This window comes from Saccopteryx leptura, chromosome 5 (genome assembly GCF_036850995.1).
Source record: "Saccopteryx leptura isolate mSacLep1 chromosome 5, mSacLep1_pri_phased_curated, whole genome shotgun sequence".
Taxonomy (NCBI): domain Eukaryota; kingdom Metazoa; phylum Chordata; class Mammalia; order Chiroptera; family Emballonuridae; genus Saccopteryx; species Saccopteryx leptura.
Genome location: NC_089507.1, coordinates 140,443,108 through 140,468,683, shown reverse-complemented (window position 1 = coordinate 140,468,683; position 25,576 = coordinate 140,443,108). Strand labels below are relative to the sequence as shown.

At 54.8% G+C, this 25,576-nt stretch overlaps 1 protein-coding gene across 2 annotated transcripts in view; it reads left to right on the top strand.

The window, feature by feature from the left end:
• The first annotated feature begins 5,732 nt into the window (after window positions 1–5,732).
• Window positions 5,733–25,576, top strand: part of PRKAG2 (protein kinase AMP-activated non-catalytic subunit gamma 2) — a 204,782-nt gene continuing 184,938 nt past the window's right edge. The window contains exon 1 of one of the 2 annotated variants that reach the window (XM_066385398.1): window positions 5,733–6,936. In XM_066385398.1, the coding sequence (XP_066241495.1) occupies window positions 6,823–6,936 (114 nt within the window). In that variant the 5' untranslated portion in view covers window positions 5,733–6,822. The remainder of the gene's footprint in view (window positions 6,937–25,576) is intronic. The other variant, XM_066385397.1, reaches the window with a different exon arrangement.

Genomic DNA, 25,576 nt, shown 5'->3' with positions numbered 1-25,576 from the left:
ATATGTATTTTTTTCTCTTATTTTTGTTTTTTTGGAGTCTTATTGAAAAGCCATAAATAGGCCTGACTAAGCAGTGGCACAGTGGATAGAGCGTCAGACTGGGCCACATAGGACCCAGGTTCGAAACCCCGAGGTTGCTGGCTTGAGTACGGGCTCATTCGAATTGAGCGCAGGGTCACTTGCTTGAGTGTGGGATCATGGACATGACCCCATGGTCGCTGGCTTGAGCCCAAAGGTCGCTGGCTTGAGCAAAGGGTCACTCGGTCTGCTGTAGCCCCCAGTCAAGGCACATATGAGAAAGCAATCATTGAACAACTAAGGTGCTGCAACAAAGAATTGATGCTTCTCATCTCTCTCCTTTCCTGACTATCTCTATCTGTCTCTCTCTGGCTCTCTCTCTGTCTCTGTCAAAAAAAAAAAAAGAAAGAAAGAAAGAGAGAGAGAGAGAGAGAGAGAGAGAGAAAGAAAGAAAGAAAGAAAGAAAGAAAGAAAGAAAGAAAGAAAGAAAGAAAGAAAGAAAGAAAGAAAGAAAGAAAGAAAAGCTATAACTGGCATTCTGGAGGCCAGATCTGGACATGAGAGCTGAAGTCCCATGAACGAACGGTCACAACAGCCCTGGTGACCAGAGCTTCAAGATGCACCCTCCCATCCACGTCACGTTCAGATGTGTGCTGCACGATGTGAATTTTGGGGCCAGTGTAGTCACCAAAGTAACTTTATTTGTTCAGGAAATTGTTACAATTAACTGGCATTATTTAATTGTGCCCCAGGAGGGTCGGGGAGCAGGAGGTCAGAAGTGAGTCCCGAGTCATTCAGGTGATGGAGGTATTCTAAGTTCCCCAGGGTTAATCTGTGTGCTTAGAGCACAAAGTTCAGAACTGAGCCCAGAGCCAACACAACACAGACTCTTAGTCAAAAGTTTGTAACTTCAGGAGCCTGAATCCTGCACCTGATGGGAGGGACAAAGGTCACATGGGAAACAGACAATCATGAACCCTGCTGTTGGCAGAACCAAAGACTATTCCCAACGAATGCTGTTTCCGTGACTACTAACTACCCTTAGTCCAGGAAGGGAGCATATTGCTGGGCTTGTCTCTTTTATTTTAGCAAACAGATACCTCCCTGCTGCACAGCGTTGTGTGGTCACACATGTCCTGCTTGCTGAATCTGCCATCCTGCAAAACTGCTAAATATGTGTTCAGCACAGAGCCAGTCAATACACTAGGCTGTCCTGCAGGGAAAAGATGTCAACAGCAAGCCTGTCCCTTGGGACATTATTGCCACAGAGGTACCTTTTCCTTAATCCAAAGTATTTCCTGGATTCCACAATCAGGATGACCTTAGGGTTAACAGGCATTATGGATGAACAACAACATGAAACACAGATACAGGAGGTGGCTGGCACCCCCCCCCCCCCCGAAAACCCAGAGTGACCTGGGAGAGAATTACTAAGAGCTGTGCTGTCCCCAGCCAGCACTCCCTCTGGTCCCGGGCACCTGCCTAGGTCCATGTCCCTGCCTGGATCGTGCATACACCAGGGGGGCAAAAGCCACACGAGGTTATGCAATCCGGGCCCAACTCAGAGAAAAATAAAAACTGCAATGTGACTCTTAGCCCTGGTTTTCACGATTAGATAACACTCCCTTTGCTCAGTGTCTGGTGAGCTTATCCAAGCGTGAACAGGGTCCTCAGTCCAAACTCTCGTTGTTCCATTTTTCCAAGAATTGCTCCTTGCACAGAACTGACTCACTGGTCTGACTGCACTGACCCCTGGTCTCTTCCAACTCTATGTCACCTGCGGAGACCAAGGCAGCTAGGATATTCAATAGTTAGTCCAAGGGTCACCTTGAAGGAGTTTCCTAAGTAGTACTGTGAGCCTTGTGCAAAGCTTTGATAATGGCGTGGGGGAGGCACATTTTAAAGTATCTTTCCAGGGGGTAGAGCAGGCGTCCCAAACTACAGCCTGTGGGCCACATGCAGCCCCCTGAGGCCATTTATCTGGCCCCCGCCGCACTTCCGGAAGGGGCACCTCTTTCATTGGTGGTCAGTGTACTGGAGTACTGTGTGTGGCGGCCCTCCAATGGTCTGAGGGACAGTGAACTGGCCCCTGTGTACAAAGTTTGGGGATCCCTGGGGTAGAGTGATTTAAGATCAATGGATAGAAGTTAAGTGGATACCAACAAACTCTCTAACAGCTAGGTCTCAGGTTTCCCCTTCTGAAAAGTGTATATGGTAGGCCTTGGCTAGTTGCCTCAGTGGTAGAGCATCAGCCTGGCGTGTGGAAGTCCCGGGTCCAATTCCCGGTCAGAGCACACAGAAGAAGCACCCATCTGCTTCTCTACTCCTCCCCCTCTCCTTCCTCTCTATATCTCTTCCCCTCCTGCAGCCAAGGCTCCATTGGAGCAAAGTTAGCCCAGGCGCTGAGGATGGCTCCATGGCCTCCGCCTCAGGCACTAGAATGGCTCAGGTGGCAATGGAGCAACGCCCCAGATGGGCAGAGCATCGCCCCCTGGTGGGCATGCCGGGTGGATCCCGGTTGGGGGCATGTGGGAGTCTGTCTGACTGCCTCCCCATTTCTAACTTTGGGGAAAAAAAATGGATATGGTAGTTCTTTCTTAGGGAATTGTCATAGGAATAAGGGAAAATAATTCATATGAACTATCTAATAGTATGCCCGGCATCTCACTATGATCAGCCTACGCAGAGGACACCCCAGATGGAAATATCTTTCTCTGAGAAGCACCATTCTTCACCATCTCTGGTAAAGGCTCCAGGGACTTTTGTCTGCTAGCGTGTTTTTCATTTTCCACTCGGGAACTTTGGTGAAGTCCCATAGGAAAGGGATCACTAAGGCTGGTAAAATTAACAAAGATGTACAAAATACGATCAGGACAAAACACACGCCCCCCCCCCCTGCCCCCACTAAACAGGTCATGGAAATCTCCGGCCATCCTGTCCGCCTTACCGATGGGAAAAGCAAGTCATTTGCTCATGGTCCCACAGCAGCTCCATGGCAGTGCTGGGGAGGACTGCAGGTGTGCTGCTGGAGTCACCAAGGGGGTGCCCAGGATGGCCCCCAGCCCTGGCCGACCTCTATTTCTCACTCTTACGTCAACCAGAAGAAAGAGCCACACCAGGGTGAGGCGCGAATGAGGCACTTCCCCTGATGTAAAACTGAAGGGAATGCCAGGAAAATCAGTCAAGATAAAAAACTATTTTAGTGCGATATTTTTTAAAGGCAAAGTTATGTATGCTGAAATACACAATCACCAAAATCTCAGCCCTGGCCAGTTAGCTCAGTGGACAGAGTGCAGCCTGGCTTGTGGATGTCCCAAGTTCAATACCCGGTCAGGGCACACAGGAGAAGCGACTATCTGCTTCTCTTCCCCTCCCTCTCCCCCATCTCTCCTTCTCCCGCAGCCAGTGGCTCGACTGGTTCGAGCATTGGCCCCCAGCGCTGAGGATAGCTTGGCTGGTTCCAGCATTGGCCTCAGGCTCTGAGGATAATCAGTTGATTTGAGTATCAGCCCCAAACAGAGGTTGCTGAGTGGATCCCGGTCAAGGTGCATGCAGAAGTCTGTCTCACTATCTCTCATTAAAAAAAAATCTCAGTGGCTTAACCCAACCCAAGTCCAATGCAACGCTGAGTTGCCCTTTGCTATCTCTTAGAATGCTGTCTCGAACACATGACCTCCAAGATCATGGCAGAGGAGGAAAGGAAAATGGAGGAGACATACCAACTCTTCACTGCTTGACCCAGAACTAATAACACACTGAGTCTACTCACATTTTGTTGACCAGAATCAATTGTATATTCCTTTCCTAACTGCCAGGGCACTGGAAAACGGAGGGGCTCACATAGATATTTGGTGACCACTAAGAGCCTCTGCTTCATGCTTGGAAAAAATATATATTTCTGTACAAACTTTGATACTTCCCCAAGTCAGATGCCCCCCCCCCCCCCGTAAAGACAGGATCAGTCATCATGCAAGGCAGTCAGAAATGCTGCCTTTATTTACAATTGTGGTATTTTGCTCAATGTAGATTTTTCTGCATTATTTTTTTGAGAAGGAAGTCACAGGTCAGGGCATTCCAGAACAACGTTGACACTGTTGCTTCGACACGCCATGCTTAGGTACTGGCTAAGATAACTGTGTGGGCCGCAAAGTGGAGGTGAAGATAGGGTTCAGAGGAGGCCCCAGAGCAATACAATCACTGCATCCCTCCCTTGTAAGACTCCACGGATTAGGAGATATATTACAATCACTGTATTCATCTCTTTCAGAAAGAAAAAAAGGCTAGTAAGCTTCTTCCGACACCATCTGTAAGAAATACACCCGCATTTCAGAAATATTAACATGTAGAACCAAAAAGGGGAGCTCTTAAAATGCAGGCAATTTGGTAAAATGTTCTGATTTAGGATTCCCAGGCACTAAAATCTGCACCCTAATAAAATAAACTCAGAGGACAATTAACTTTATTAATGAATGATTGGGCATATTTGCACAAGTCAGCTGACAAAAGTACACATACAAGTTCCAGACACAGGCCCCAGGCAAAGCGTTGTTTAGTAGGGAAAATAACATGGTGGCTTCTTTCAGATCCATCCCTGGGGACTCTTCCTCCTAGTGGCTCTTCCTGAATTCCCTGTCACCCTGCAGTATTCCTACCTCTCCCCAGTTTCGTTTCAAAACCAGGTCACATAAAGTGCAGCGATTTGCACACTGCGGCAAATGACCATTGTGAGCAGAATTAAACTTTTATGCTAAAGAGTTGAAACTTAAGTGACAGTTTGGGGAAGTAACTTTTAGTGGTCAGGAGAGGGCTCTGTCCATCCCCTAAATCCCATGGCCCAGACTACAGGCCCGCCCCTTCTAAACAGGGTTTTTAACACCTAGTGGAATAATACAGTCTCTGTCTCCCCCATGCAGCCTGTCAGAAAAAGGTCAAAGCAAGAAACCCCACAGCTACAGGACCGGAACAGCTACCTGGTTTTTGAACCCAGACATGCCCCACTCCAGAGCATACGAACGAATGAGCTCTATCAACAGGCATATTTCCCAGCCTGGCTTCTTTCTGGTCTGTAGAGCAGAGCAGTATGAGAAAGGGGGTGGATCCACCCGAAACGTGCCCCTGGGAAACAAGGGACCACCCAGACTGTGGAAAATTTCACACACGATGATGAGACTTGGGTTGGAAAGGAAAGCGGGAAAGATGACTGAAACTAGGGTGCTTTCTGGCTGGGTGGGAGGCGCTCCGTAAGGAGGTGTCCTTGGAACTCTGGAGCTGCTAACTCTCCTCCCCCTCTTGGAACCATCTCCTCACCGGTCCCCCTGGCGTTCCCAAAGCGACCTGTGTCGCGTTTTCTCTGGGTGATCTCCCCGCATTACCGACTACGGGGCGCAGCAGGGCTGACGTCAGCATTCAGGGTGCTCCAGTGACTTTGGGGGCCACTGTCCTCAGCACCCGACCCAGCACCCACCCTACCTCCTGCCAAAGTCGCGCCCTACTGGGGGTGGGGGTGGGGGACACGCCGCCACTACGCAGAACCCCCACGGGCCCTCAGCAAGGCCTGCAGGACGGGGAGGCGGTGGCTCTCCGAGATCGTGGCGGCACGTGGAGACCTCACCTCACCCGTTTTTTGCCGCAGTCTGAGAAGCCCGCGCTTCCCGGGGCGCCGGGCTGCGGTACGGCACCAGGACGCTCACCGCAAACCCGCTGCGCAGCTCCAGGCGTACCTGAAAGAGCCGGCCGCGTGGGGCGCGGGGCGCCGCAGTCCCTAGCGACCCCCGTCGCCCGGCGCGCGCGTACTGGCCGGCCGCCCGCCGCGGCGCCTCGCGCAGCACGTGCGGCTAATGCGCATCCCACTCTGAGCCGGCGCTTCCGCCACTGCCGGGTCTGCGCGGGGCCAGGCAGCGGAGGCGTGTGCCGGGGGCCGCAAGACACCGGTGAGACAGCGGCCCCGCACGAGCCCCCCACCGCTGCGGCCGCCAGGGAGGGAGTCCCCGCCCGCGGGGCGCGCGACGGGGCGCGGGGGCAGCGCAGAGCCGCGCGGCGCGCACTTCCTGTTGGGTGCTCGCCACCTCGCGACCCCGCCGGCGCCCGCAGGGGCCCTCACCCGGCTCGGGACCGCGGCGCGCCGGTAGCACCGAGCGGCGCGCGGCCCCTGAGCCCCGCGGGGCCGTGCGAGCCGCGCCACAACTTGTGCTCGCAGCCGAGCCCGCGCCCCACGGCGGAGAGCCCGTGTTTGCGCCTCCTCTTCCCCTCCTCCCTCCCTCGAACCGGGAGGACGGCCCCCGTTCCAGGCTCCTGGCTGGTTTATCCTGCGGCCGAGGGTCACGTTCACACACAGACTGCACGGGCTGAGGAGGCTTGTTTTCCAAATCCCTGGGCTCAACTGCACCTGCCGTTCACGTTACCTCTGGGAATCTGTGGGAGGAGCCAAGTGGGAGGAAAATGTTGCTTCGCTTTGCAAAAGGAAGAAAACTTTGTCACCCAGCTGGAGACGTCTGCCACGCGTAATCCGGAGAGAGATCAGAACCAGGACACCCTGTGGCTTTGATTTGGCATCAGATGAGCCTGTAGAAGGAAGAGGAAACCAACTCAGCGCTCAAGCCGACCGCCATCCCTCCCGGGTGGCGGGCGGAGGCCCGAGGTACCTGCTCCACCCTCCCTCCACGCGCAAGTCCCCACGCGGTGTCTTCAGGGGGAAGGACAGTAGTAACGAGCGCGCAGCTCCAGGCCGACAGCAGGGGCCGTGCGAGGAAGGAGAGGACCGTATTCTAGGAACGAGTCGCCCGGAATTAACTTCTGGTTAAAGTTATGGGAAGCGCGGCCATGGACACCAAGAAGAAGAAAGATGTTTCCACCCCTGGCGGGAGCAGCGGCAAGAAAAACGCCAGCCAGAAGAGGCGATCGCTGCGAGTGCACATTCCGGTGAGTACCCGGCACCAGGGTCCCCGGGTCCCCGCCCTCGCGAGGCCGCCGCCCCGGCGCCGAAGCGGTTAACGCGGGCTGCCCCGCGCGCGCCATGCGTGCCCCTCCTGTCACTTCGGGCCGCTCGCGGGAAGGGTGGAGGCGCAGGGCCGAGCTGGACCGCCGAGCCCGGGCTCCATCTACCCCACCCCCCACCCCCGCGTGCAGCCCCATCCGCGGCGGGGACACAGAGGAAGGGGCGAAGGGCCCGGGGCGCGCTCCCTGGCCGAGCTGGCTGGTGTTGGGCAGGGCGTAGTCTCGCCCGGTGCGGGTGCGGGGGGCGGTGCGTAGTGTTGTTTTGTTGGAAAAGGACGGTGTGGACTGCGCTCCGGGGAGGTGGAGCCCGCGCGGCCGCGGGGGAAGGAGGGGAGGTGCAGTGGGTGGGGACAGCGGGGGATGGGGTGACTGTGGAGCTGCGCCCTCAGATGGACCTCTTTCTTCCCCAGTTTCCCTCAGGGTGGCTCGGGGTCTGGGGCAGGGGACTCCTCTGCAGCCTTTCCCTTTGCCAGCCCTTCCTACCCACCCCAGCATGTTTCAGACGCTTGGGGGCTCGGGATCCCTAATGCCTGCAGAGCTGCGGCGAACTTCAGCCCCGGCCACGCGGGCAGCCCAGCCAGGACTTTGGCGACATCGATCGGTCTGCAGCTTGACTTCGTCCAGCTGGAGGGAAGACGGGCGGGCGGGGTTGCTCCGGGTCCCCGCCCCCTTTCCGCCGGGGTTTGCTTGCCCAGGTAACCAGTGGCCACTTGTCCGCGCTCTGCCACAGCCCTCCCTAACCTCCCCGTGGGGGATCCGGTAGTGGAAGTGCGGCATGGCCCTTAGCTTTACCTTACGGAAACCCCCAACTGGGACACACACACACACACACACACACACACACACACACACCTCCTCTACCAACGCAGTAGATGTTTGTGTACGCACACACACACAGAGGAAGAGGGAAGGAGAGAGAGCAGAGGGCTCCATGGAGAATGTGATTTTGTTCTCTCCGGAGTGACGGGTCTTAGGCATAGGGTGAGAGGGCTCAGTGAGCTGCCTCCTGACACCTCATTAACTCTAATCGCTAATTGCTCCAGACAGCGATAGGGCCGGGCTGGGGTGGGGCAATCCTCACTCAGTAGGCGCTTTCCTCCTGTTCCTTGAACGCAGCTCCTCCTCTCCTGTCTCTGTGTGCGTAATGCTTGAATGATGAACGGTGGAGTCCCGGGGCGCTGGCTCCAGACGTCTGAAGGGGACTTGGGGAGCACCTTGAAGTTGGGGTGTAGTGGTCAGTCCTACCTGGCATGGGGAAAGCTAGGGAGAAAGTGACTGGATCCCTGGCTGTGTGTGGTGACCCAAATACGCAGAAATAAGCATTCCTTTGAATGAACATTCTACTTGGAAACTGAAACGTCCCTGTTTACATGGTTAAATGTGAGACGTTTTAACTATATTTGTAATTAAAAAGGTAGATGCTAGTACTACAGACCTCCCAAAAGCCATTTGACCACTCGTTGTCTCTTGGTTATCCAACATAATTCTTTGCCTTCTTACAGGGATAGTTCAATAAAATAATTGATGGGAAAGCTTTTTTCAAATTTAGAGTTACATAAATATATAGCTATTACATTTACAATCAGAGCGCTGGATTTGAGAGAGAGAAAGAGAGAGGCAGAGAGAGATACAGAGAGAGAGAGAGAGAGAGAGAGAGAGAGAAGAAACTGACAGTCCACTGCACAGGCTATGTTGTGTTGAGGCTGACGGTATAACCAGTCCCAAGTGTGGCATGGGGTATGTCTGTGGGGTGCCGGTGGTGGTGCAGGACAAAGTCCAGACCTGGGAAAGGACTGAGAGACCTGGCTGTGAGTGTGGACACATTTAATTGTAATACTCTGACCACCCTTCCTGCTACTGGCAACGAATTTGGCTGCTTTAGACAATGTTCCTGGCACGAGCTGTTCCAAGAACTCAGTTATTCCACAACATGTGTCCAGTGTTCAGGTTGATGGGGAGATCCAGGTGGTTCTGACTCCACCTTCACAGAGTTGGCATTTGGTGATGGGACCAGTGGGGTCTTAATCTTTATGCTAGGCCAGATGAGACTTACAATCTAACTAGGAAAATAAGAGATGCCAGCCAAGGCCATAAGAGGACAGGTGCAGAGAGTACCTGCTTTCAAAGGAGAAGGAAGGGAGAGAAGACAGACATTAGGCCCAGAGATGGTGGGCAGCACAGAGACACCTGTGAGGAGCCAGGGACTGCTCCTGACAGGGACCCAGCTTGAGCACCACCATGGACTCGGGTTGGCCTACTGCTCCCAGGTGCAGTGAAGAGCCCCTTCCCGTAATCATCAATTCAGAGTAATTAGAAGGGAATTGAGGTCTTGAAGTGGGGTTGCCTGACTTAGCAAGTAAAAACGTTAAATGAGAATTTCAGATAAACAACAAAGAGCTTTTTAGTGCATGAATGCTCTGTGCACCATTTGGTGTAAGCATATACTAAAAAAAACTATCCCTTGCTCACTGACATCCCAGTTTACCTGGGCATCCTGCGGCCCTACCTGGAAGGCAGGTCCAGGGAGGGAGGACTTCTTCCTGCAGGTGCTGAGACGCTGCAGAAACAGACAGATGCTTCTGACGCCCTGCCCCAGCTGGCCCACCCAGAGTTCCCTGCACCACCCCCTCTCCCTGTGTCTTTCTTGGTCCTGATCCTTGTCCTGAAGGATCCTCCTGGGCGGGGAGTGCTGGAGTCGCAGTTACGCCTAAGGGAAAACCCTCAGCCAAGGAGGGATGCAGGTGGACAGGGCTGACCTGTGTTCTGTGGGATGCCTCAGAGAGTCCCTGCAGGCGGGGTCCCGCCCAGTTACCCACTGTGGTTGTCCATTTGTCCTTGTGCCCTTGCTGGCTCGTCTGGCTTCCCCACCCACTGCCCCCCACTCCCTGGGACACATTCATGGACCTTTAGCTGCCTTGCTGTCTGTTTTCAGGGGAATCTGAACTAAGAAGCAGGTCAAGGTGACGAAAACCACGCTTGAGACTTAGTCGGGTAGCAGCATGCCAGGTGGGGTAGCGGAAAGAGTGGCTGATGTCGGAAAAACAGAGGCAAATGCTCGGGTGAAAATCTGAGAGAGTGCTCTGCGGGGCTGAACTGCAGTAATGACGAGAGAAGGGGGGTGTGAGGTGTTAGAAGGGAGCTGGGTGAGTTGCAGTGTCTGGTGAAGGGGGCCAGGGGACGCAGACATTGGGTTGACCTGAGGGTTCCAAGGTGTTTGGTCCAGGAGCCGCTGGTTCTTGTGGGGACAGTGATGAGTTCAGTCATCGCCATGGTAGTCGTGAGCTGACAGCTGCAAATCAAAGGGGGCATCATGTTCACTCTCTCGTCCCCCGGTGCCCCATGATCCCTGGGGCCCAGAGGATGCCATTTCCAAGGATGTTGGAGGAGATTCTCAGGAGCAGCTCTTTAAGGACAGGGTGGCTTTGGCAGCCCCGTGGGTAGGGTCATTTGGTCATGTCCAGCAGCACTCCATAGTGACGAGGTCTCCTGGGGCCTCCAGTGGTCAAGCAGCTCCTCTCTCCACTGAATTGGATTGGACCCCCCCCCCTTTTTTTTTTTTTGTATTTTTCTGAAGCTGGAAACGGGGAGAGACAGACAGATTCCCGCATGCGCCCGACCGGGATCCACCCAGCACGCCCACCAGGGGGCAATGCTCTGCCCCTCTGGGGTGTCGCTCTGTTGCGACCAGAGCCACTCTAGTGCCTGGGGCAGAGGCCAAGGAGCCATCCCCAGCGCCTGGGCCATCTTTGCTCCAATGGAGCCTCGGCTGCGGGAGGGGAAGAGAGAGACAGAGAGGAAGGAGAGGGGGAGGGGTGGAGAAGCAGATGGGCGCTTCTCCTGTGTGCCCTGGCCGAGAATCGAACCCGGGACTTCTACACGCCAGGCCGACGCTCTACCACCGAGCCAACCGGCTAGGGCAGGATTGGATCCCTTTTGGACATGATAGGCCTTGGTCTGTGCCAGCCGTGCCCCGTGCGTAAACAGAACCATGACCTAGGGCCTTGGTTGGCAAACTGCGGCTCGCGAGCCACTTGCAGCTCTTTGGCCCCTTGAGTGTGGCTCTTACACAAAATACCATGTGCAGGCGCTACCTCGATAAGGAATGTACCTACTTATATAGTTTAAGTTTAAAAAATTTGGTTCTTAAAAGAAATTTCAATCGTTGTACTGTTGATATTTGGCTCTGTTGACTAATGAGTTTGCCGACCACTGTCTAGGGGGTTGGGGGTGATGTCAAGGCAAACCTCCTACCCGGGATCTGACTGTCTTTAACCATCAATCCCTGCCTCCTACCAATAGCACCTGCCTGCCGGCCGGCCTGAGACACCAGATCGGAGGAATTAATTGCAGGGGATACCCTAGGGTCTGTGGGTTATAACGGGTAATGGAGGCCTAGAATCGCTAACTAGAGTAATTCATTGATTGAATTCGATGGATGGGTGAATAGCCCTTGGCCTCATGGAGGATGGAGACTTGGCTTGATTTTTAGCCTCTTTCTTAGGCAGTTTGGGTCACCTTTCTGGGGACACTCTCTGGGATCTTGTCCGGGGAAAGTAGGGGTGAGAGACAGGAGAGGAGAAGGAGGGACCGCATGCCGATTCCTCTGGGGTTGTGCTGGGTTCTGAAGAGTAGCAAGGTGGGCGCTATGTTTAAAAGTGTCCAGGCGAGCTCTTGCCTGAGCTCCCCTCTCTCTGCTACCATTGCTGAGGTAAAGCAGGAATAATAATGAGATGGAGGGGAATGGCAATAGAAAATAACTCATTAGGTGCCCGGCTGTGAGTGGCATTCTGCCAGGACTCTGCCAGACGAGCTATTGGCCAGAAACCGGCCTGTTCTTTTCTCCTTTTTTCATCCTGGAGAAAGCGGCTTCCCTGCTAATGCTGAAATCCATATAGCGGAGACATATTTTAATTGAGGACCATTGCCCGGTGTGTTGTGGGTCCTTGGAACTGTTTGCAAGCCAGTGGCAGAGAGCAGGTGACCCAGGGGAAGGGAGGGCCTCAGAGAGAAGGACCCCACACAGCAGCAGCCTGTGGCACAACTGAGCCCGTGGCCCAGTATTTTCTGCTGATAATAAGTATTGCCGCACATGTCCCCGGGCCCCTTGGGAGCGGTGCTCCAAAAATCCTTCACAGTCACTGGAGACAGACTAAAAATAGAGGCAAGAGCAGCTGGATGGTCACAGAAGGTTGTGGAGACACAGCTCGGCCTGGGGAGGCTGGTCCCAGGCCATGCCTTTGCCTGTGGTGTGTCCAGAGGGAAACCTTCCGGCCTCCCCATTGGGGACAGGCTGGTGACCGGTCGCCTCTCTCCAATCACATCCTCTAGCTTGGGAGTGGCCCAGATGTGGGTGGGAACAGAGCTGCCCTTCTGCGCCCAGCGCTGGGGGACTGAGTGTCCATCACGCCGCCCAAACACCCTGGACTGAAGCCTCTGGGAAGGGAAATGGGTGCCATGCAGGACAGGGAGTGTGTCTCTCTTGACTTTGTACTTGACCTTGGTCAGTTTGTACCCCTTGAGCAAGATGTGTTGGCTTAGGGGTTTCAGGCAGTGTTTTTCAAACTGTGGTTCCTGGACCTGCTTAAGTAGAACCATGTTTAAAATGTAAAATCCTAGGTCTCAGTCTAGACCTCTGAGCTGGAATCTCTGAGGAGTGGAACCCCAGTTTTGCGGTTCCCTAGGTGATACTTAGGCCTATGGCAGTTTATAAGCAGTTGGTTTCCAACTTCTGCAATGCTCATACTGATCCATTTCTTCTGCCCCCATCATTCCCTCCTTCCCTCCCTCCCTTCCTTCCTATTCTTTCCTTTCTTTTCCTTTTCTTCTTTTCTTTCTATTTAGTTATTCCTCTATTCATCCATCCATCCATCCATCCATGTATCTACCTATCTGTCCATCTATCTATCCATCTGTCACCTGTACTGTATTAGCTGTCAGTGAGAAGAGATATCCTCAGCTAGTGACTATTACAACAAAGGTAGGCTATCTCTGGCTTCAGACTCCCAGCCCAGCCAGGTAGCCCAGTGAGGGCTAGCCTGTTAGGCCACATGAATATATGACTCGGCATCTCAGGGGCTTAGTGCATTTTGGGTACCCTGAGCCTAGGCTCTGATAGAGCCCAGAGTATAATTAGTGGGATGTTCAGGAGTCAAGCTACCTGGTGATAGAGCCCCCAGAACTGTCCCATGGCCCCAGGGTTTATACACGAGGCCAGGATGCCCCTCCACAGCTTGCAGGGTGTGCCTATGGGCTAGCCAGAGAGTGGGCTCCTATTGCATGCTGGTTGAATGCCAGTTAGGCACCGTCCATTGCTGGTCCTGTGGAGGGTCTGGGCGGGTGGATACAGCTATAGGAGGAGTCTACACTGCAGAGTGGGCATGGTCCTCCGTGGATCAGCTCTGAATACTGCACAGTGGCCTGAAGATACATACATGCAGCTACCATCCTCCTGGGTCATTCTCTCACCAAAGGCCATCTCTAGAGACAGACGCTGTAGCCTGATGTGGTTTGTGGGTTCAGTCTTATGTCTGTCCGCACGTCACAAACTTGTCAGGGTTCCCAGTGCCATTCAAACCTGTCTCTCTGCCCATTTTTCTCCAAGCTGCCCTCCTCCAATGGCACCTAGGACACTGCCTGTTATAGCCGCCCCCTGCTCGGGTCGCACTTCGACCGTGCCAACCGTGAGGTGGACCGAGGGACAAATTCGTAAGCATGTTTTCCTTGCCAGTGCCTTGTCACAGGCTCAGACCTCATCCACGTCACCTTTGAACCCGTTCGTGTCCTCTCCAGCCCTTCGGACAAATGAATGTGCTCTTACATGCTGCCATCTCTTGACTGTTTATTTTCTTTTCCTTTTCCTGTTTTGATGTGTTCAGCTGGCCACCATTTTACTTTGATGGGGGCGGCGAGCAGGCTGCAGGCACTCTGTCGTGGGCTGGGTTAGCATCTGGCCCCCTTTTCTTCCCCACTCATCTCCATCCACTCTCCCTGTGACCCTGAGCGGTGAGTGTGGGTACTCACAAAACACTGGTATCTCCCACTTCTTGCAAGGTGCTGGGCCTGCCCATCCTGGTAACCCTGGGAAACCGAACCACAGGCCAAAGTGTTGTCAGTGTCTTTGGAAAGGAAGAACAGAGGCCCCGTGAAGTGATCAGCCGCGTGGAAATGGGGGCTGTCATTTACTTGGTTAATTGACCGCGTGACCTTGCCATAGGAAGTGCAGAGGAGCCCCAGGGGAGTGAGGCCCTGTGGCCGAGGCTTAGCGGCAGGGAATCCTTAGAGAGACCCCGTGCACAATGTGCGGCCAGACCAGGGCAGATGAGGGCCGTCCACCCGCCACACTCGCCTCCGTCAGAAGGAGGCATCTCACGTGTAAGCGCTTTAGCCCCGCGATAGAACGGTAAATCCAGACCTCACTCATCCCTTTCTTCCTCTGCGTACTTTGAAAACAAGTTGCTCTCCATCCTCCTTTCCTTTCTGTTGAGAAGAAAGCCCTTCTCTGCCAACTCACAGCTTGTCCTGGACCAATCAGATACTGCTGGGCTCTGGGGTTTCTGCCAGGGCCTCGGTGTTTTGATATACTCTGACCTGGCACAAAGTTGCTGATGAGTGTTCAACAAAGACCAATTTGCTCTTGGAAACCCTGGGAGTCCAGCTCTTCTTCCATGAGGCAGAGGCCAGGGACCCCCTGTGGGAAGCATTCTGGCCTTGCCAGCCTCCGGCAGGGAGCGCAGTGGGGGACATGCCCTTTGTGCAGAGACTGGCTCAGGGCAGCACCAGAGTGTCCCGTTTGCACTGTGAGGGGCAGGGGACCGGACACAATGGGGCCAGGGGAGAATTTTAGAAAGCAAGGTGCCAACTTCTTGGTTTGTAAAGAAACGGAGAGCTGTGTTGCTATAAGAACTGTGTTTCCATCGGGCACGGCTGGAGCCCAGACTGGAAACAGGTCAACTCATTTGTGTCCGTTTCCTGGGCCCTGTGCCAGGTGTTGAGGATACAGAGATGAACAGGGTTGTGACTCGAATGGCATCCCAGGAAGATAATGTTGAGGTCCTAACCTCTGGTCTTTATGAATGTGGCTCTGTTTGGAAACAGGGTCTGTACAGATGTAATTAGCCGAGTTGAAGTGAGGTCAGGGGGCTGGGACCCTAATAGGAGATGACTGGTGTCCTTATCAGAGGAGGGAAATTTGGACAGAGACACCCAGAGGGAAAAAGGCCCCGTGAAGATGGAGGCAGAGGTTGGAGGGATGCTGCCACAAGCCAGGAACACCTGGGGCCACCAGAAGCTGCAGGAGATAAGAAGGAGCCTCCCCTGGAGGTCTCAGAGGGGCAGGGCTCGGTGGACACCTTGATTCTGGGCCTCTGGCTTCCAGCACTGCGGGAGTACACGTCTGTGGTTTGTGGTGCTGTGTTATGGTGGCCCTAGGGACCTGACACGACAGGGCCATTGCCTTCGAAGCATGGTTAGGGTAGCAACTAACGACAACCTGCGTTCTTCCCAAGAGGGTGGGACCAGGGTCACCGAAGCCATCATGCTTTCTACCGCCCACAGTTCATGTCTGCATGTCCCCCCAAGATCCAGGTGTCCCAACACACACACACACACACACACACACACTGATACGCACTCACGCTCACACTGCTTCTTCCTGCTGGAAATCCTGGCATGGTGAGGGTGAGCGAGGGGACGGAGAAAACAGTGTGCCACGAGGCCGAGGCCGGTGTGGTAGTTCCAGGACCCAGGCCTGCTCTGAGAGTCTGGAGCACCCCCCCCCCCCGGTATATAAGCCCCTCATCTCCTGTGTGGAACCAGCCTCAGTCCAGGTGCCTGGGTGGAGAAACGGGAGAGGGAGCGGGCAGCCCAGCTCCATTCTCCACTGAGCTCCCGGGAGACCGACAGGCAGCGGCTGGGAAGCCAGAAGCCGTCTGTTTGCCGGGTGAATGTGGAAGCCCTCCCACCTCGCTTCAGCGCAAGTTTACCAGTGTTTTCTGATCCCCAGGGCCCCCACCTGTTAATGGGGGCTGTCATCCCAATTCACAGGGTACGGGGAGAATGAAATGAGATAGTTGGGCAAAAAACGAGAAAGGGGGACTCTGGGAATGTTGGTTTGCTTTCCCCTAGGACAGAGCTCTGGGGGAAGACCACCATAAGATTTGGAAGCCAAGCCTGGGTAGGGGGGCTGCTGAGAGTTGGGGTGGTGAGGGTAGAAACCGACCCTGGAAGACTCCCCCTGGGAGCAAAACACTACCCACAGGGCTCTAGGAGTCGCACCTGCCTCTGCCTGCCTCTCCCTGGAAGCCCTCCCTGCTGACTCCTGGTTGGTTGGTGAAAATCCAAAGGACTGAACACTGCCTTTGGGTTGAGACTACAGTTGATGCCGTTGTGTTCTTTTCCTTTTCCATTTTTTTTTTTGTAATTTTACAAAGTTAGAAGCAGGAAGGGAGTCAGACAGACTCCCACATGCACCCGACCAGGATCCACCTGGCATGCCCACCAGGGGATGATGCTCTGTCCATCTGGGCCATTGCTCTGCTGTGGCCGGAGCCATTTTAGCACCTGAGGCAGAGGCCATGGAGCCGTCCTCAGTGCCTAGGCCAACTTTGCTCCAATGGAGCCTTGGCTGCGGGAGGGGAAGAGAGAGACAGAGAGGAAGGAGAGGGGGAGGGGTGGAGAAGCAGATGGGCGCTTCTCCTGTATGTCCTGGTCAGGAATCGAACCCAGAACTTCCACATGCCAAGCCGATGCTCTACCACTGAGCCAACCAGCTAGGGCTTGTCTTCTTTTCTTGAGAGAATCACACATCTCATAGATGTAGCGATGTGGGTCAATGCCAATATGGTCCCCCTTCTCCAGGTGGGAGATCTTGGCTGCAGAGGCCAGGCTCCAAGTCCTAGTTGTCTGACAACTGACCCTTGCACCAAATCACTGTACCCTACAGCCTGATGGACATATGGAAGGGACAAGAGTATCTACCTCCTGCCATTGTTCTGGGCTGATTACAGATGCTTACATTTGAAGTCATTATATTTTTGGACCTCCAGCTGCTGATAGGTATCCCTTTGGGCACAGCCAGCTGCCTGGTGCTAGGTGGACCCCGAAGCACCAAGCTCTGTGTGCCTCAGAGGTCCGCAGCGGGGAGCCACTTGGCAAGAGAAAGGAGGGTCCCGGATGTCACCGGGCCCTGCCTCACTCACCTTCACGGCCCCTCCTTCCCAGCACCCTTCCTCCCAGCAAGCATTCTTTCACCCCAGTGATTCGTCCCTGGCTGATTGAGAATGGACGGCTCTTAGGGTTTGGGTTTTAATCTAATGTTGCTTTCCAAAAATCGTACCGGTGCATGTCTTTGGATCCCTGAAGGAACACCGGCCTTTTCTATGAAGCTGGAATCAAAAGACTCGACACTGAGGGCTCCAGGCTGCGAGCCAGGTGCTTCTCTTGCTGTCCCCTTTCCCATCTCTCTGCCCAGACGGTATCTCGTCTCATCCTTTGTTTCACGGCAGCTAGATTTCACCAAGCTTGAAAAACCTGCCTTCTGACCCAGTTGTGTTGTTCCCTGTGCTTGTCACCAGGCCAAGAGGCGCTGGCAGGGCGCGTTCCCGTGGGGACACTGTCCCTGGTACCCGGGGCAGGTCTGCCGGTTTCTCTGACTTAGGTCCTGCCCTTTGAACGAAGTCGTGAAATCATTTGTGCGTGGGTTGCTATCCTCAGGACTGGTCACCGTGACAACCCCTTTCCCAGTTTTGGTCATTAGAGTCTTTCTTGATCAACTCGCCTGGTTTGTATTATTGCCCCCCTGTTGACAGTTGGGGAAACTGAGGCTCAGACAGACTGAACGGCTTGCCTATGGGGCACCACAGCTGAGGGGCAAGGCCAGCGTTCGAAGCAGGCGTGGCTGAATCCAGACTCCCTGCTCTTTGCCCCACAAGACTGCTCCTCACTTGCCCTTCGAATACGGATGAGGTGATGTGACTGTTGCGAGGATGGATGTGGCCCATCACTCCTGGGTGCTCCCAAGGGCCCTTCATTGTAAAGGTTGTGACGGTGAGCGGGTCTTGCCTGCTGCGTCTGGAATCAGACAAACTCCTTGGCATCGCCGAGCGGAAGTCTCTTCATCTGTAAACCCGCGGTGAGAATACCTACCCAAGGGCTGGTGCGCAGAGTGAATGATATCTCGTAAACCACCCGGCGTGCAGTGAACTCGAATGAGGTGTAATTATTCAAATGCCATCTTCTTCGTTGGTTGTCTACCGTCTTGGAGAAGCCCCAAGAGCAAGCCCTGCAGCCATGCCTGCAAGGGTGTGGCACTCATGGCTTTGGGGACATCCCCATGCCAACCTGCCCTACTTGGTTTTTCTGTGGCTGCTGTTTCTCCTCCCTGAGATGTGTTTTCTCTTGACTGCATGGCGGCATTCTTCTATAATGAAGATGGGGTGGAAATAAGTATCATCGGGACTCCATAAGTTTTCTTTTTTTTCTTTTTGTATTTTTATGAAGTGAGAAGCGGGGAGGCAGTCAGACAGACTCCCGCATGTGCCCAACCAGGATCCACCTGGCATGCCCACCAGGGGGCAATGCTCTGTCCATCTGGAGCTTTGCTCTGTGGCAACTGGAGCCATTCTAGCGCCTGAGGCAGAGGCCACAGAGCCATCCTCAGCGCCCAGGCCAACTTTGCTCCAATGAAGCCTTGGCTGCGGGAGGGGAAGAGAGACAGAGAGGAAGGAGGGGGGAAGGGTGGAGAAGCAGATGGGCGCTTCTCCATTGTGCCCTGGCCGGGAATCGAACCCGGGACTTCCACACACTGGGCCAACACTCTTACCACTGAGCCAACCAGCCAGGGCCTATAAGTTCTCTTGAAGCAGGTGAACAAATTGCCTCGGTCTGTGTGTCGGGTGGGTGGATAGACTGGGCTCGGTTCCCGGTCCTTTTTATTTCTGCGCTCACGTTTCCTTCCTCCCACCCCTCCATGGTGCATCCCACACACACCTGGTCTTCCTGCTGTCTCTTTGGTGTGTGCATCCCACTACTCACGGTCAGGTGTGTGTGTGTTGGGGTGTGAAGACATGGGGTCTGGACAGAGGGTGTGGATGGTGGTGTGTGGCAGTGGGCTGTGTGGACAGAGGGTGTGGATGGGGGTGTGTGGCAGTGGACTGGGTGGACAGAGGGTGTGGATGGGGGTGTGTGGCAGTGGACTGTGTGGACAGAGGGTGTGGATGGGGGTGTGTGGCAGTGGGCTGTGTGGATGAGGGTGTGTGGCAGTGGACTGGGTGGACAGAGGGTGTGGATGGGGGTGTGTGGCAGTGGACTGTGTGGACAGAGGGTGTGGATGAGGGTGTGTGGCAGTGGACTGTGTGGACAGAGGGTGTGGATGGGGGTGTGTGGCAGTGGACTGGGTGGACGGCTGGGTGTGGGTGGTGGGGTGTGGCAGTGGGCTTGGGCTTGGTGGACAGTTGGGTGTGGGTGGTGGGGTGGTAGGGATGTTCATGCTCAGCCTCAGCCTGGGAGGAGCAGCACCCTGGAGCTGTCATGAGGCGTGCAGAGAAGCTGTCCCTGCTGAGAATCTGGGCCCCTGCATGTCCCCTCGCTCTGTGGGCTCCTGTGCTCTCTCTCTCTCCCTCAAGGCGGAGGCGTGGGAATCCGAGGAGGTGGCACAGAGGACAAGGACCCTGCTGAGTGTGGGAGAACAGACTCTGAGAGCCAGGAGAGCTGGGTCGAGTCCAAGCCCGGCTGCACCCACCCAGACGGGTCACCAGCCCCGTGACTTTGCCCAGAAGGGCTTTAAGGCTCCGGAAAGCATCAGGCTCTTGTTCTCCGTCCCCTGACAGAGGCCACATCCTTTCTGCCTGACCCCCGCAGGGCTGGGGGGCGCTGCTCAGCTATCACATGGTTCTTCCTCCCAGGGAACCCGAATCTGTCTCCGGGTGTCTGTGACGTTCCAGGGAGCGCACACAGATGCTTGGGCAGGGCTGCACTTTGGGCAGTGGCTCTCCGGGCCTGGTCTCCTGCAGGGCCCCTGATGGAGGCTGATGACCATGCCACCACCAGCCTCGCAGCCTGCCCCATGGGAGCACATGCTTCTTCATCACCAGGGTTACATACGCGTGTGCGTGCATGTGTGTGCATAGGTGTGCGTGTGGAGAGACACACACATAGATCTAGACGTATAGATAGAGACCAGGAAACCAAGAAGGCACCAGGTTCAACTTCCTAGAATTTGCAACTTGAATCAAGCTCCTTGGAGGTTTGTTTTTAATGTGATCTCTAGGGAAGTAAAGGACAGTGGCCAAGGGGGACCAGTGCAGTCTCCATTGTCATTCCAGTTGGGCACCGCACGGGGACATTGGTGAATGAGAAGTGAATTGGGCTGAAAACAAGTGGATTGTGGCTTCGCATTGGTGGCTGATTCCCCAAGTGTCCTCAGGCAGGTCCCTGGCATGGCCCGGAGACCCCAGTTTCTGGGCCTGGATATAAGGGGCAGCCTGAATTCTGTTGTGGTCTTGCAGGATGGGGCAGGAAGCCTCGTGGTTTCGTAGGAAGAGCCTGGGTTGAGGGGGAGGCGGTCTTGGTCTGGTTGGTCATGGTCATCCCTTCTCATCTTGTGTCCTGTTTTCTCAGTTGTGGAAAGCCATTGGTCATGTGGGGTTACACTGTACGAAATACCCATACCCAGTATTCCCCCGTTTTCCTAACCTGAAAAAGAATAATTCTCCCATAGAATTCAACCTAATCTCCGACCCGTTCACCATACAAAATGGGTAAAATGGTCATATCCTTATAATGTGTCTAAGGATCATTTTTTTTTTTTTTGTATTTTTCTGAAGCTGGGAACGGGGAGAGACAGTCAGACAGACTCCCGCATGCGCCTGACCGGGATCCACCCGGCACGCCCACCAGGGGCGATGCTCTGCCCACCAGGGGGCGATGCTCTGCCCCTCCCCTCCGGGGCGTGGCTCTGCCACGACCAGAGCCACTCTAGCGCCTGGGGCAGAGGCCAAGGAGCCATCCCCAGCGCCCGGGCCATCTTTGCTCCAATGGAGCCTCGGCTGCGGGAGGGGAAGAGAGAGACAGAGAGGAAGGAGGGGGGGGGTGGAGAAGCAAATGGGCGCTTCTCCTATGTGCCCTGGCCGGAAATCGAACCCGGGTCCCCCGCACGCCAGGCCGACGCTCTACCGCTGAGCCAACCGGCCAGGGCCTAAGGATCATTTTTAAAGAGCCAAGTTTCAGAAAATGTAAATTATTTTATGGCCAACTCTGTGATTTTAATGACTGCCCCCCCACTCCCCGTTTTGCTGAAACCAAGTGTTTCTCTTCCCTTTCCTGGACTTCTGTGTGCTGAGGTGTCCATCCACTTATCAATAAGCAATATTGATAGACAGTTCTCTTTGAGGCAGGTGTTCAAGACGCAGCGGAGCAGGGAGGCCTGGGAGGCAGACGCGGTCTGGCCCCCCTTGTGCAGTCCCGCCCACCCGCCCTCTCTGAGGCTCAGGGCAGGCCGGGTCTGCCACCTCCTGCCTTCCCACCGAGGGGGACCAGAGAGGAGCTCCTCCCGTGGGCGGAGAAAGGACATCACCCCAGTTTCCCGTCCTGTCCGGATCCCTGGCGAGGCAGAGGGGTCTAAGCAGAGCATGAGTGTTGGAAGTCATGGGCTTGAGGGCGCCTCAGGTCACGGAACGTAACAACGCAGACGTTTGGACGTGAGGCGTGGGGCTTCCGCTCAGGTCCTCCTGCCGTGGAAGGACTCCCGGGGCGCACACCCCAGGAACGTGCTCCAGAATGCGTCCTTTAGGGCCCCACAGGGTGTCAAGTGTTAGTGGTTAATGGTCTCACAAGGAGGATGAAACCCAAAGTCTGGGATTTTTGCTGAACAGGGGGACACAGGAGTTTCCATTTGTACCAAACTCTGGAGAGAACTAGAACATCAGGAAAAACAGCTCACCCACAGTGGTTGTGAATCGGCCTCAGAACCCAGGATAGAGGCCGCAGGCGCCGCTGCCATTGGCAGAGGCCAGGGTTGGGTTGTGGGGGGGAGGGGGTGTCCAGCAGGTTCCAGAAAAGGGGAAGCTCCTTGTCAAAAGCAGAAGCCACTTGTTTGTCAGAGGCCCCAAACCCAAGAGCCTCACACGGGAGCATGTGTGGGGCGTAGGGGTGGGAGGGAGACTTGTTCTTAAGCAAAAATGCCCAAGGGCGTGGCAACAGCAGGAAAATTCACTCTAGCAGCAGGAAAGTGGTGGGTTTGGCTTTTTATGGGATGAGGCACTCATGTATGGTCATCACTACACGAAACTTGGATGTTTGCTCAGTTTCTTTGTCTTTGTTTTTTGATATTTCCTTACTGGGCCTTTGAAAACACGAATGTGAGAACAGTTGTCTTGGGAGGAAGGGTGTAAGCTACCAGCTTGTTTCTTGGAGAAGGCCACGTGAACAAAGCTTCGGGTAATGCCGCCGGAGGGAGGGCACGTGGAGTGGGTCTGGTCCCCGCTCCCCTTGTGGGGGAAGCAGTTGGAGGTCATGGCGTTGGGGGCTAAGAAACCAGCCCAAAGTCAGGCTGTAGCAGCTCACTGGGGACTTCTGATTTCACCGCTGTCAGACTCAGGCTGCCAATAAGATCGTCAGCGGCTGTGCCTGGGGATAGGGCCTCACACGATTTCACGTTTCTCTTGAGCACTGTAGTAGACAGGGAGGGAAACTCAACGACTTGAAAGGGTCATCCCTTTGTGCTTTGCTGGCTGGTGACCAGGCCAGGTGGACAGTGGCAGAGCAGAGTGGGTGTTTATTTCTGGATACAGGATGATGGAGGGGGGTGGGTTCAGAGCAGCTGGGGAAACCTCAGGGTCTTGGAATCCAACTGCCTGGGTTCAAGTCTAAACTTGGCTGCTTTTCCCACTGAGACCGACTGTGTTTCTGAGCCTCAGTTTCCCACCATTTTGTGTATTCTGAGGCCGATCACAGCACAAGTGACTTCTTGCCAACTGTGCGTGTCTTTCCAAGACGAAGTAATTTCATGTTTATCGATCAGTTCCTTTGTGATTTTAAGAAACAGGCAAATTTGGATCCCTTCTTCCAGGAGAAACTTCGGGAGGGGTGCTTTCGACAAAACATTCAAGAAATGCCCTGGACAGAGGGACCTGGCTTGTCCTGGGTGTACCTAGGTTACACCCACTGTCCCAGGGTCACAAGTCACAGAGCCCGGCGTGGACCATCTGTGGCATCATTCCCAGTGCCCCTGCCCACTTCCTTCTGTGGTCACCCGGCCGGCTGCCCATGTCCAGCCCCCTTTGGTCTGTGATGACATAGGTTCTCAGCTTGACAGGCACTGCTGCCCAGGGCCTGCCCCTCTGATCTGCAGCCCTGCAGTGCCTTCTCTGTGACAGCTATGCTGTCCTCTGGGAAATGACAGAGTGCCAGGGGGACAAGCGTGGGGCAGTTTCTCTAGACTAGGCACGCTCAGCAGTAGTGGGGGATGAGGAGCTGAATCATGCTCCCCCCCAAATATGTCAGAATCCTTAACCCTCAGGACCTGTGATGGAGTTGGTTAAGATGAGGTCATCCTGGAGTGGAATGGGCCCCTGGTCTGATATGACCGTGTCCCTAGAAGAAGAGAGACACACCCGGCTATTGAGTACGGCTCCATGGCCTCCGCCTCAGGCACTAGAATGGCTCCGGATGCGATGGAGCAACACCCCAGATGGGCAGAGCATCGCCCCCTGGTGGACATGCCGGGTGGATCCTGGTCGGGTGCATGAGGAATTCTGTCTCTCTGCCTCCCCGCTTCTCACTTCAGGAATAAAAAAGGAGAAGGAGGAGAAGGAGGAGGGGAAGGGGGAGGGGGAGGAGGAGGGACACAGACACACAGAGAGAAGGCCATGTGAGGACAGAGGCATGGATAGGAGCAATTCTGCCACAAGCTGGGGGACTGCCGGCACCCACCAGAAGCAAGAGGGGTTGAGGGAGGGTCCTCCCTCCACATCTCAGGGAACTCTGCTGACTGCTTTATTTTGGACTTTTAGCTTCTAGAACTGGGAGAGAATGAATTCCGATGGTTTGAAGCTACCCAGTTTGTGGTACTTGGTTACAGCACCCTGGGGAAGCAAATTCAACAGGGTATGTGTATGATGTGTATGCACTGTGTGTGTGTGCACGCGTGCATGCATTTTGCACCCTCTGCCTTTTGTTCTCCTAGCCTTCTAGACAGAGACAGATAGACACAGGGAGAAACTGAGGCACGGGGAATCTTGCCCACTGGTCTTCCTGGCATCCTCCCTGGGACCAGCAATGGCAGGGGCCATGGCCAAGGAACCCTGGGAGGCTGCCAGCCCTGCCAGAGTGCCCAGTGTGGGCAAGAGCGCAGGCTGGCCAGAAACTTTCTCCAAGGAAATCCTTTCCCTAAGCAGCTTGCGTCTCCGAGGCTGAGAGCTTGCCAGGGCAGCGGGGGTGTGCCCAAGCTTGCTCCTCTCCCCTGCATGGCTACAGCCCTCTTCTTCCATCGTGGCTCACAGAAAGCTTCCTAAACAGTAATTAGTTTCGATGCGGAGCTCCCACAGCCGCTGCTGGGAAGAAGCCCGTGGGAGCAGGAAGCCCAGGCCAGGACCTGCCCGCCGGCTCTGTGCTCTGCGCCAGCCCCACCCCCTTCCTTCCTCACCTGCCCCACAGGATGTGAAGGTCCTCATAGGCCGAGAAGTGCGTGTGCAGACTGAACATGCTCTTTCAAGTGGTTCATTAGCTTTCATGTTGTTTCTCGTCATTTCTCCTGAGATGGATCAGGAAAGATAGAAGGTGTTTGTCCGAGGTTTCATGACTGTGCACAAAAGCTACGTTCAGCCCTGGCCGGTCGGTTCAGTGGTAGAGTGTTGGCCCGGGGTGTGGAAGTCCTGGATTCAATTCCCAGTCAGGGCACACAGGAGAAGCGCCCGTCTGCTTCTCCACCCTCTCCTCTCCTTTCTCTCTGTCTCTTTCTTCCCCTTCCGCAGCCAAGGCTCCATTGGAGCAAAGTTGGCCCGGGTGCTGAGGATGGCTCTATGGCCTCTGCCTCAGGTGCTAGAATGGCTCTGGTTGCAACAGAACAATGTCCCAGATGGGCAGAGCATCGCCCCCTGGTGGGCATGCCAGGTGGATCCCGGTTGGGCGCATGTGGGAGTCTGTCTCTCTGCCTCTCTGCTCCCCCCCACCTCCATTTCTCACTTTGGAAAAATACAAAAAGCAAAAAACAAACAAACAAAAGAGCTATGTTCTTCAGCCTGTCTTTGCAGTTTGGTTCTATCAGCCTGGGGGAAGGGGGACACAGGTTGAACCCAGCACAGCCTGGTCTGAGGGTCACTGGGCTGTTGGCAAAGGGTTAACGGTCTTTAGGAAAGCCTCCCTGAGTCATGGCTGTGGTGTAAATACTCCTCCTGTGGCAGGTGTCACCATGATGTCGCTCCATGGAGCTGGGGAGAGGTGCTCCCAATCCATTCCGGGAGCCTGTGTGAGCCCCTTCCAGGTACCAGCATCGCAGTCACGCACCTCCTTTTCTTTTGACCTGGAACCCCGGGAGGGGAGGAGGGAAGCATTGTGTCTAGAAGACAGAGCC